General features: G+C 46.2%; 1 protein-coding gene across 1 annotated transcript in view; it reads left to right on the top strand.

Annotated features, from left to right (window-relative positions):
* Window positions 1-12,263, top strand: part of LOC135910469 (E3 ubiquitin-protein ligase MARCHF3-like) — a 73,866-nt gene that overhangs the window by 37,370 nt on the left and 24,233 nt on the right. The window contains exon 3 of the mRNA XM_065442505.2: window positions 2,747-2,976. Within this exon, the coding sequence (XP_065298577.1) occupies window positions 2,747-2,976 (230 nt within the window). The remainder of the gene's footprint in view (window positions 1-2,746; window positions 2,977-12,263) is intronic.

Genomic DNA, 12,263 nt, shown 5'->3' with positions numbered 1-12,263 from the left:
AAGGTTTTAACGTCGTATGTTTTACTTGATTTTTAAATCTTCTTTTTTTTCTTTGAACAGCGTCGCTAACTTTAGCAGGGACGGCCTTTACAAGTGAAGAAAAGGACATACGTACGAAAAGTCTTCTTTATAACCTTTTCGGCTGGTGGTCCAGCCTTCATCAGAGTGAACAGAGTGCATCTGATTTTGCACTTGTCTCCTCTGTAGCTACAAACAAACTGATATTGTAAAGATTGTAGCAACCATAGAGCAGGCTTGCTCCTAATAATTTCGGCCTCAACTAAACTTGGTCGTTGTACGAACACACAGATGTAGTGTATGCTCTGGTCGTCTCCAGGTTCTTTTTCTCTCCTTTCTTTTTTTTGTTTACGTTGTATGGCCGGCGTTCTCACGCTCTAGGTGGCTCTCCTCTGCATGGCATATGTCCGATCGGTGCGCTGAAAGGCCACTCCGACGGCCACTCAACCAGGCCGAAAAGGCTCGAGCCTAGAATATAAAAAAATAAAAAAAAACTCGAGAGTGCGTTGCTTTTCTTTATTTCGCCAACGCGCTCTTTCACCTCTTTCCCTTCGCACTGGCTACCGACGGCGCACGGCTCTCGGACACTTGTTTATTCTGGAGAACAAAAGAAGCGAGACTTGCGACAAGACCAGGGATCGAACCGTAGCGTCCCGGCAAGGGAACGCAGAGCACGCAGGATGCGCGTGCGACCAGGGGCCCGGCTGCCTTCGTTGGTACTGGCCGGAGCCTGGCGTCGCGACAATGGCCCCCACGGAAAGCTGAGCACAAAGAGGAAACTATAGGCGCCAGTAGGGGTGTAGTTGGAGCATTGCTGACGTCGCAGCTTTTGTTACGGGTGAGACTCAGGAGTGCCTGTCCTCTCTCAGTGTACGCGCTGCTGAAGCAAACGCACCTACAAACTGAGTGGTGCCCTGCTCCGGTCAAGCCCGCCCAAAGAAGAAGCATCAGCGCCCGCGAAAAGTAACGCGGCTCGTGAGCGCTTTCCTTCCTCACGCCCCCCCTCCCCCCGCCTTTTTCTTTTTTTGCTTCTTTTAAGTGCCACCAAGAGTTCCCTGCCCTTAGCGGCGCCATTGTGTGGACCGCATCGATTTCGATAAGGAATAGCTCGCCTGCTTTTGGCCGCGGGCCGTGGCGTCACTGTGCGGCGCCCGATTGATGTGACGCACGTGCTCCTCCCTCACACGCTGAGAAACCGGAACACGCGACGAATGGCGTCTAAGCCACGCTGTGGTCCAAGACTCCCACTGGGTCAGCCCCTTCGGTTTCTGCCTTTTCCCAGTGAAAACCACTCCAAGTCGTTAAATGTTGAGCACTTGCGGCACGGCGCTTAAATACGTCAAGGTAGATGAAGGTAATTCAACTTTGTTTAATAATTGATTAGGATGCGTTGCCTAGCGCCCTTTTATGATCGGAAGACTTGCACCCACCCTTGCCCAGCAGTAGACGCTAGGTAATGTAACCCCCTTTTCCTCCTCTCCAATTAGACTTGAGACAAACATAGAAATATAATAATGTGGCACCCAATTGCGGTGCTGAAAATGCGGCTATACAATTTTATTTTCGCCTCTATCATATATTCAGTGCTGCTTTGGGGCGTTGACCCCGGCTAATCAATCAGCAACACTGCCTCCTACTGTGTGCCTGTCAGCGATAAACCACCTGCCGACCCTATTTAAACGCAGGATGTGTGCTTCCCGCAGAGATGAAAGTTCTATCGTTGTAAAGCATGACCATGTCAGCACTATACTGTTAGTCAATAATAATGCGAGAGTACATTATGCAAAAATATTACCCAACCATACAATTGTTTGAGAATACCGATAGAGTGTTGACCGTATAAAGCTTAGAAGCTCTCAGTCGCCTAGTTCACAGCAACGTCTTCACTGGACAGACGAAGGAGAGCACAACCGTATTAAGGACCTCGGAAAATACATATTTGTGGACAAGAAAATTCTGAGCAAACAGTTTTTTTTAATACTGCCATTTCCTAATTGCTCTCTTCAACCTCTCAAGCTGCGAATAAGTATATATATAAATAAATAAATAAATAAATAAATAAATAAATAAATAATATACTTGCAAAGTCAAGCATATCTCCGATATAATTTCATCTCGTGGCTATACTGCAAACATTCCTCTTGGGAACACGTCAGCCAGCTCCGAACACTATCGGTATTGGGGAAGGCGCTAAATCTTGCTATAACGTGGTTAAATATTACAGGTCCATAGGATAGATTATCTAGCAGATCAATTCTGTTTCATTCTTATCGCGGGACGAATGGTCAGTCCCTAGAGCAAAAGCGAGGTGCCGCTCGACTCAGTGAAGAGTAGTGACAGCAGCATCTTGGAAATATTATGAATTATAATCTTATTTTTCATGCCCTAGTTTCGTCTATTAATTTTCTTTGTGATATGTGAAGTCCATCAATGTTTGTTGTGCAAAAACACTACCAAAGGCGACACAACCTAAATAACGCCACACCTATAGGCGCTCGTTCTGTGACGTTACGAAAGCCTACCGACCTTCCGACGAAAAAGACTAGCCTGACGAAAGTATGCACCTAACAAGCGCCACTGTTCAGTCGCGCTCATCCTTATTGGATCCTATGGCAGGAGGCTCATTTGGAGGCTAGAGGGCGCAAAGGCTTTGTGTCATCTAGGCGCCGTTTCCAGTAACCGCAACGTATGCTCGAGACGTTGGTCCGAGGCAACGACCTGTTCGCAGCCCCTGCTTCAATGGCTTGTGTCCGTGGAGTGCCGTGAGGACGTGGTGCTGCTGCTGCTGAATCTCGTCCTGTCCTTTGGGGACGTCCTGGCCTTCACGCTGGCCTGGCTGCGGGCGCTCACTTACCTGGAACAAGAGCAGGGTGCGCCGCGAGCCGCTCACTTGCTCATCAGTGCGCTCCTGTCTTGCCTCACATGCTTCTGGAGCTGGTTCCAGGGATACCGCCTCTGGTATGGACCATCACGACCATACGGTACCATGCATCGCTGAGCTACTGTGATAGGCCAATCACATGGGACATGCGCTTCGCATACCCGTCGTAGAGCGTCATACGCGTGGCGCATTAGGTTTGCGAAGCCTAATTTACAACTGCTGGACAACGTGCGTTTACTACTGGCAGCGAAAGTCAAATTTTAATCGGCCAAAAAGAAAAAAAAAACATTGTTGCAGTTTCAGCTCCTCTGGGTTACTCTGGGCAGGCACGTACCCAGGATTTTTTTTCGTGGGGGGCCCGCCACCTACATCATCATCATCATCATCATCATCATCATCATCATCATCATCATCATCATCATCATCATCATCATCATCATCATCATCATCATCATCATCATTATTATAATCATCATCATCATCATCATCATCGTCGTCGTCGTCGTCGTCGTCGTCGTCGTAAGCATCATCATCATCAGCCTGTTTTATGTCCACTGCAGGACGAAGGCCTCTCCCTGCTATCTCCAATTACCCCTGTCCTGCCGCCAACCGATTCCAACTAGCACCCGCGAATTTCCTAATTTCATCGCTCAATATATAGTTTTCTGCCGTCTTCTACTGCGCTTCCCTTCTCTTGGTACCCATTCTGTAACCCTAATAGTCCAACGGTTATCTAACCGGCGCATTACATGACCTGCCCAGCTACATTTTTTCCTCTTGATGTCAATTAGAATATCGTCTATACCCGTTCGCTCGCTGATCCAAACCGCTCTCTTTCTCTCTCTCTTAACGTTATGCCTAGCAGTCTTCTTTCGATCGCTCTTTGCGCGGTTTTTAACTTGATCTCATGTCTCTGTCCCATATGTCAGCACTGGCAAAATGCACTGAGTGCACACCTTACTTTTCAATAATAATGGTAAGCTTCCAGTCAGGAGCTGCCAATGTCTGCCGTATGCGATCCAACCTATTTTTATTCTTCTGTGAATTTCCTTCTCATGATCAGGGTTCCCTGTGATTAATTGACCTAGGTAAACGAACTCCTTCACAGTCTCTAGTGGCCGACTGGCGATCCTGATGTCTTGTTCCTTTGCCCGACTATTCATCATTATCTTCACCTTCTGCAAATTAATATTCAACCCCACTCTTACACTCTCTCAGTTATGGTCTCCAATCATTTGTTGTAAGTCATCTGCATAGTTGTTGAATAGAACAATGTCATCGGCAAACCGAAGGTTGCTGAGATATTTGCCGTCGATCTTTACTCCTAAGCCTTCCCAGTTTAATAGCTTGAATTCTTCTAAGCACGCAGTGAACAGCTTTGGAGAAATTGTGTCTCTCTGTCTAACCCCTTTCTCTATAGGTATCTCCCTGCTTTTCATGTGTAGAATTAAGGTAGCTGTAGAACCTCTGTAGATATTCTTACGCGAAGGACGAGTCAGTAAGACGAGAAACTATTTACAGATTATATTTACAACAACGGTTGCAGCGCTGACCGGTTAGATTCACAGCGCGAGCCCAATTCGTTCTTCCTCATCTTTTCTGGAGTGATCGCGCCCACGCGCCTCGTTCAAACAAACAAATACCACACGCATGTAGCAATATTTTCCAAGCTTTTTACGCGAGCGTTCTGTACTCCTTGATTACGTAGTGCCTCTATGACTGCTGGTATCTCTACTGAATCAAATGCCTTTTCGTAATCTATATAAGCCACGTAGAGAGGCTTATTGTACTCTGCGGATTTCGCGATAACCTGAGTGATGACATGGATGTGATCCATTGTAAGGTATCTCTTCCTGAAGCCAGCCTGTTCTCTTGGTTGACAAAATCCAGTGTTGCCCTTATTCTATTGGAGATTATTTTGGTAAATATTTTATATAATACTGGGAGCAAGCTAATGGTCCTATATTTTTTTCAATTCTGTAACGTCTCCTTTTCTGTGGATTAGTATAACGTCTGCATTCTTCCAGTTTTCTGGGACCTTTGCAGTCGATAGACACTTCGTATAAAGAGCCGCCAGTTTTCCAAGCATTACGTCTCCTCCGTATTTGATTAAATCGACTGTTATTCCACCTTCTCCTCCCGCTCTTCATCGTTTCATTCCTTGCAGGGCCCTTCTGACCTCATCGCTAGTTATAGGAGAGTTTCTGTATCCTGTTCATTACTGTTTCTAAGTGAGGTATCGTGTCTCCTCTGAGTACTGTATACAGGTCAGCTTAGAATTTTTCCACTGCTTTTACTATATCTTCGAGATTGCTGATGATATTATCTTTTAGTGCATACATCATGGCTTGTCCTAAGCCAGGTTTCTTTTTTACTGATTTCAGGCTGCGTTCACTTTTTGCGGCTTCTTCAGTTTTTCTCATGTTATAGTTTAGAATATCAGTTATTTTCGCCTTGTTGATCAGTTTTGACAGTTCCGCGAATCGCGTAACGCTGTGCGGCCGCCAGTCCCATACAACCGCGTAGAGCGCAGGACTCTGCGATTATAGATGTACTGCGCTCACCGCGAAAGGTTAGATAAACACCCACACAAGCACAGCAGAGAAGTGGCTACGTGAGGCGGTTCGACCGATAACTGTAGAAGCGTCATTCAAAGCAAGTAATTGTTCTCCACTTCCGGCAGCGTTTTCTCTACTTCCTTTTTAAATAAAAAGATGTTGATCCATAAATATTCTCATAAACAACGGTTAACTTTTTTATTATTCGATTTTCCTTGCAGTTTGGCTGTTGCCTTGGCTCTCTCCCTTAGTAGATCGCTTAACTTCTCAACTCCTTGTGATTTTTGTTTCCAGTTGCCTATTTTGCTCGAAAAGTGCTATGCAATTAGGGAAAAACAGACGAGGTAACGGGCGACAGTCATCTTGCTTATGGGTTTAAGGGTTATGGCAGGGTTTCATGATGGACGCACTTTCACATTATTTTATTTCCTACCTTATCTAACCCATATCACGTGTATATGGTTGCGGGCATCTGCCAGCCTAGCGGCGAGCCGTAACTCAAGGAAATAATGAAGCAAAGGGAAAAGTTAAACGCAATTGGCGTTTTCTCCGGCCGCAACTCATTCCACGAGAATACAGACCAGCTCAGTAACAGCCGCATCCCTTCCCTGGTCCCAGGATCAGCCTAAACAAAGAAGGTTGAACTAACAAAAGCAACAGCTATGCGCGTGACGTTTCAATAGATGGTGACAACTGAACGCATATCGAGTTAATCGCACGGGTGCGGAATCTATGAGAAAACTATCCTTCACATGACAAGAGATGCCGATAACTACCACAATCTAAAAGGAGTGAAAAAGGCAGCATAATGCTGACTGATTAATAGCTGCCAAGTCTCAACATTGATCTGGCGTCGCTTAAGGAATGTGTGAGGAGTGGTGGCGTGGGAGGGGAGGGGGGGGTATGATACTTGATTTTGGGGGGGGGGGCCCGGGCCCCCCCGGGGCCCCCCCCCCCCTGGGTACGTGCCTGACTCTGGGGTACTTACACCGAGTCTCAGGACAACTTTTCTGACTTCAGGCTTTCTAAAGTTTTTTTCTTATAAAGCGAGCATAACAAGAGCGTTTTTCTTTTTGTCTTACGCTTACAACTTAATCTCTTTAAAACATTTCAACCCCTACTATTCTCGTATACTTTGCCCTAGCACTGAGCGAGAAACGAAAACTGCTTTTAAATCTTTCATGCAAGACGTTGGCCTCACGAGTCGTGGTTTTGTGATATATCGAAGAAGGCATGAGAGAGATAAAACTTTATTGCGTCCTTAATAAGGTCTGATCGGGCCGGGGGTTGGGAGACTAAACCCCAGTCCCCCTTTCCTCAGACGGTCGTCAGTCGTTGCTTTCTAGCGGTGTCTTCGGTGATTCGGATGGCCCAGAGCTGGGCTTCTGGGTCCAAGCTGAGCAGCGAAGTCTCCCACTGCTCGGCCGTAGTTATGATGCGTGTAGAAATAATAAATAAAAACAAATGATATAGAAAGCATGAGAAACAACACATAGCGTCACTCCTCAACGAATGTAGATATCATCTTGAATGGTGCTGGTTGAACTGCGTACCTTATTAAAAGCTCCGTGGTTTCTCAACACGAGAGATCGTAGCCAGTGGCTGACAGCCAACAAGATTGAGCACGACAGCGCTATGTCAGTGCGCCTTCGTAACCCTCGCCTTTACTATCCTTTGACTACACAGAAAGTAATTTATTGCCTATGTAACACCCAGCCCGTAATGTCCTCTCCTCGTTCTGCCACACCCGCTCAAGGAAAAAGCACGAATACTCAGCGCATTCAGACAAAACGAGCGTGTTGCAACACCTCCCAAATGGCATGCTGTCAGCAGAGAACTGTTCTATTTGTGTTATCGCACTACTGCAGACTACCAAGGCTGAAGCTCACTCTGATAAACCTTACACCCTCCCCCCCTGGCTCTCCTTTGAGCTCTTTTCACTCTTATAATGAAATAAAATGCTTGTAATTTTTTGTTTTACAACTTCAAAGCTCTTGCGAGACCGCGCAGCTTTGTGATCTCCCTCGCCACCATGTGGCATGACAGAGCTCAGTTGAGTAGAAAGCGGAGCGAGACGTAATTTCGAAGAAAAAAAAACGCGTGAGGCCACCGTAGCCCTTTCGTCACTCAAAAGAACAATGCCTTATTTTACCTTTGCAGCAGGTATCTCTGCTTATTTCGTGTCTCAAAAGTCACGCAATCAACTAGCGCAACTTTCTGCCTTAAGTAATGTCTAATTTTATGTTGTGACGCCCTTATTTTGGAGAAGGCTCGTTCTTTTGATATTTTCAGCTCTCCTAAATGTGGCCTTGATGAAAGTTCTTTTAGGTTTTTTTTTTATAATCATAGTACTTAAATACTCGGCGAATGTAACTCGCAAAGCATGTACGTAAAAATTCTGGAGTGTCTAAACCTGCTTTGTGCCTTATCTAATGTCCAGTTTTATGTTGCGTCATCGTTATTTTGGAGAAGGCTAGTTCTTTTGACATTTTCAGCACTCCTAAAGGTTTCCCTCACGTAAGTGCTTTTAGTTTTTTTATAATCGTGGTATTTAAGTACTCGGCGACTTTAGGTCGCAAAGCCTACACGTAAAGATGCAGAAGTGTCAAAATATGCGTTATATGCTTGTTTATAGTTTTTCGCAGTCAGAATCTGTTTTTTTATACCATGGTCAGCGAAACCCCAAGGATATCTTAGAGTAGTTGAAGGGTGCCCGGGGACACTGCGCCAGGGACGCGCCACTAACGAGCATCTTCTGCCAAAAGAGCAAGCGCGACCTCTGAGGAGGAACTGCAATGGCCTGTCTCTGTGAAGCCGCCTTTATCCACATCGATTCGTATAAAATCGACAGCAAGAAACGGGGTTGACATTAAACCGTACTTCAGGACTTAGACAGTCTTCAGTCGAACTTGATTTCTGCACTCTCGCTTTCATCATTCACCACCTACTTTCTCATTGATCGTAGACACGAACGAAATAAAGCACCTAAAGCGTAATCCTGACTGCTTGAAATGTGATAAACCTTTGGCTCTTGTTACCCTAGCAGGCATCGGGACTTCTCTTCGGGCTTTTTTTTAACGGCCGTGAATGGCGGCCATTTGCTTAGGCGTTAAGAAAGTGTTTTAGGTCAACTAAACGATTGCAAAAAATTATAATTTATGCCTTGAATCGAGACAGAATAGACACTCTAAGTTCTCGACATAACGAGCGGTAGACACGAAATGCAGGCATGCACTACCTGTAGCCACGACCTCACAAATCGCAGAGTACCGATGTGCACTAGTAAATGGACAGCATCAGTAAAGCTTATTCTTTCTCATAGCATAGTGTGGGTGTAGGCCAGTTGCTGATTCATGATTTTGGGAAGTTCCTCTAAGCAAAACACGAGACTTGAAGGAAGGGACAACATGAAGCGGTTTTTCAAACCATGGTCAGCGAAACCCCAAGCATATCTTAGAGTAGTTGAAGGGAGCCCGCGGGCACTGCTCCAGGGACGCGCCACTAACGAGCATCTTCTGCCAAAAGAGCAAGCGCGACGTCTGAGGAGGAATTGAGATGGCCTGTTTATGTGAAGCCGCCATTATCCACACTGATTTGTACAAAATAGACAGCAAGAAACAGGGTTGACATTAAACCGTACTTCAGGACTTAGACAGCCTTCAGTCGAATTTGATTGCTGCACTCTCGGTTCCAGCATTCACCACAATCCTTTCTGATTGATCGTAGACATGAACGACATAAAGCACCTAAAGCGCAATCCCGACTGTTTGAAATGCGATATACCTTTGGCTCTTGTTACCCTAGCGGGCATATGGACTTCTCTTCGGGCTTTCCAGGCTACACTACCCGTAGTGACGACCTCACAAATCGCAGAGTGCCGATGTGTACTAGCAAAGCGCTAGTTATCACCACTTCGTGTTGTCCCTTCCTCTTCGTGTTTTGCTTGCGGCAACTTCCGAAAATCATAATTATTCTTTCTCCTTAAAGTTGATCATGTCACTTCAAGGTAATAATCGGCGTTGATGGAACAGGAGGCAGGTTGGAGGAAACAAACATGGAGATATATTGCAGCGAAAATATTCACATAGTCAAATGCAGAGTTCGCCGAAAACACTGATCAGAAACACAGAAGTAAACAGCGCCTTACTCTTCTACTTTTTGCTAAGTTAGAGCCTAGGACAACTGTTTCTACATACGACCAATCGAGTCTTACTGTTCGACCGCCAATTGGTTACGGCCAAGACTAGCGTTGCGTCGTACGGAGTCTTTCTGATCTATCAGTTTAGTGATTACAGCCTAGACTGAAAGTAATGGGTTGCAGACAGTCTTTAAATACACGTCAGTAAACAATAAAAAGGGGAGGTGGCAACTGCTGGCCCGCCTCAATGTCCCCCCAACCAATTCAGTGACAACTGAATTTAAACCATGCACCTGTTTGGTTGTGCCTAATCTCGTTAAAAGAGTTGTTCGACTTCAGGCACTCGTTAGACACACATTCCCCATCATGGCTCTCTCTCTTCTATTCCCACGCTTTTAGCGATTCCACGCTGCATGGATGCCTCTAACTTCTGTCGTCACGCTTATGCGTAATTTGTCCGCAGACCCGATTTCGTAGAGTACCAGGAGTGACAAGCGCACCACCAGTTAACGAGCACTCCGTAAAGGGAGCATTTTTGTGGAATCCTACCCGGTCATTGCGCTGTCCCCTATGACGACTGGGCTGTTCTTCCATTGGGGAATTCTCGGCATCTTCGCGTAAAAGGTGTCTGCCGTGTGGATCCTGGATGGATGGAAACAACTTTATTCTGAATCCGGCAAATTTGACGACCCGGGCTCAGGTCTCCCATGAGGGGACTTCGAGGCCTTGCCTCGTCGCCGCCTCTCGGGCTTGCTGGACAGCCCACTCTTGTGTCTTGAGGTTGGAGCTGCGCAGAGCGGCGGCCCACTTCGACGCAAGAGCCTCCGGAGCTACTGCCATTGTAGCTGATGTAACCCGACACTCCCACAACATGTGTGACAGCGTCGCTCTAGTTGCCTGACATAATTTGCAAAGAGCAGTCGGGTATTGCGCGGGGAAAATGTGCTGCAATCGCACCGGACTGGGGAAGGTTTGTGTTTGCAATTGTCGCCAGATGACTGCCTGGCGACGTTTCAGCATGGGGTGAGGTGGGGGCAGCAACCGCCTGCCTAGCTGGTAGTGCTTGGTGATGTCATTGTACCTGACCAGGCGTTCTCGCGTGTTTTGAGCCAGCAGTTCTGAACTCGAAGAGGCGGTCTCCGATTCTGCGCGGCGGGTCAGTTCTCGCGCAGAGCGGTGTGCTACCTCGTTCAAGTTAATGAGGCCCTCATCGGTGGGGGTGGCGACGTGCGCTGGAAACCATATGATGGCGGTGTTATCTAAGTGCTGTCGACCAGCTTTCCTTAGAATCTGGAGAGATTCGGAGGAATCCGGATTCGGAGATCCGCGCGTAGTTGCGAACTGCGGATTGTGAGTCGCTAAAAACTACCTCGCAGAGGGGGTCGGTAAGCGCAAGCGCAATTGCTACCTCTTCTGCTGTTTCGGGGTATTCTGTTGCGACACTACACGCGTGCGTAAGCCGGGAGCTAACGTCTACGACTACCGCCGTGAACCGGTGTTCTCGTGTGTATTCTGCGGCGTCTACAAAGCCAGACTTCCCGGTGTGGATCCTTTGTCTTAGGCATTTATATCCGACAAAATGGCATCCGATATCGTAGCCTCCCCCCCCCCTTTTGGTGGGGGTGTCAACTTTTCCACATTCTTGGGTAGGGATTAGTAGGTAATTACCCCTGTAATCGAGCGCTTCACGCACAGCCGATTACCGTGCCAAGAGAGAGACGAGAAATTGCTTTTATACTTAGTGCGTCACTCCGCCTATTCTGCATGTTTGAGAGATGAGCGGCTTAACAGCATCAACATGGGCATGTCAATACACCGGTAGTAATTTATCGCAAATAATAAGGTGTAAAGAAAGAGAAATTTCTGCCGTTGTAATTGTAACTGCTTCACTTGTTCTGTGGACACCTGAAATGTTCCGCAGCAAACAGTATTTTTCTAGCTCGGAGCGAAAAATATGCAGTTCGGCATGTTGAACTGATCAGACGGACAGTACGCGACGCAATACGTCGCTGATATCCAGTTCATGTTTTCTCGAAGCTACTTTTGTAACCTCATCAGTCACGAATTATGACTAAGTGTTCTTACGGCCTTCAAATCTATATATATTTCTGAAAACACGACGCGAAGCTAGCAGGAAAAAAATTTTCTGCCAGTAAATATTTACCTCGCATCAGGCCACTCGTCATAAGTACAAAAATTACCTGACTGCATCTTTTAGAGGTGCCTTATAAAATGAAACTAACTGAAATATTTGTTACGAGTATAAACATAGAGTGGAAAATGGTCATATGCACCCGAATGTAGCGCAAAGCTACAAAGAAAACCTATTCGGGTTTTTCAGAAATAACGCTTCGCAGTTGAAAAATTCGTCCTGGTCAAGAATTCTTCTCGTACAAATTTTTTCTTAACTGCGACGCGTTCTTTCTGAGAAAGGCTATGGACTACCTTTATAGCTTCATGCTATATTCAGTGGATGACACTTTTTTTCTTCATACTTCCTCCACCTTGCGGGATTGCGCCGAGCTCATTTGCCAAGTATAAATATTCGCTAGTTATTATTCAGCTGAGGGCCTTCAGATGAAAGAAAAAATAAGGAATTAACAGCAGCAACACAGAGCTACACATCAAACGTGTCGTAAAACCTGGTAGTTGACCGCTCAAAATGCAG

The sequence above is a fragment of the Dermacentor albipictus genome, chromosome 1, assembly GCF_038994185.2.
Source record: "Dermacentor albipictus isolate Rhodes 1998 colony chromosome 1, USDA_Dalb.pri_finalv2, whole genome shotgun sequence".
Classification (NCBI taxonomy): Eukaryota; Metazoa; Arthropoda; class Arachnida; order Ixodida; family Ixodidae; genus Dermacentor; species Dermacentor albipictus.
Note: the sequence above shows the minus strand (reverse complement) of the source record. Positions and strands in the feature narration are given on the sequence as shown.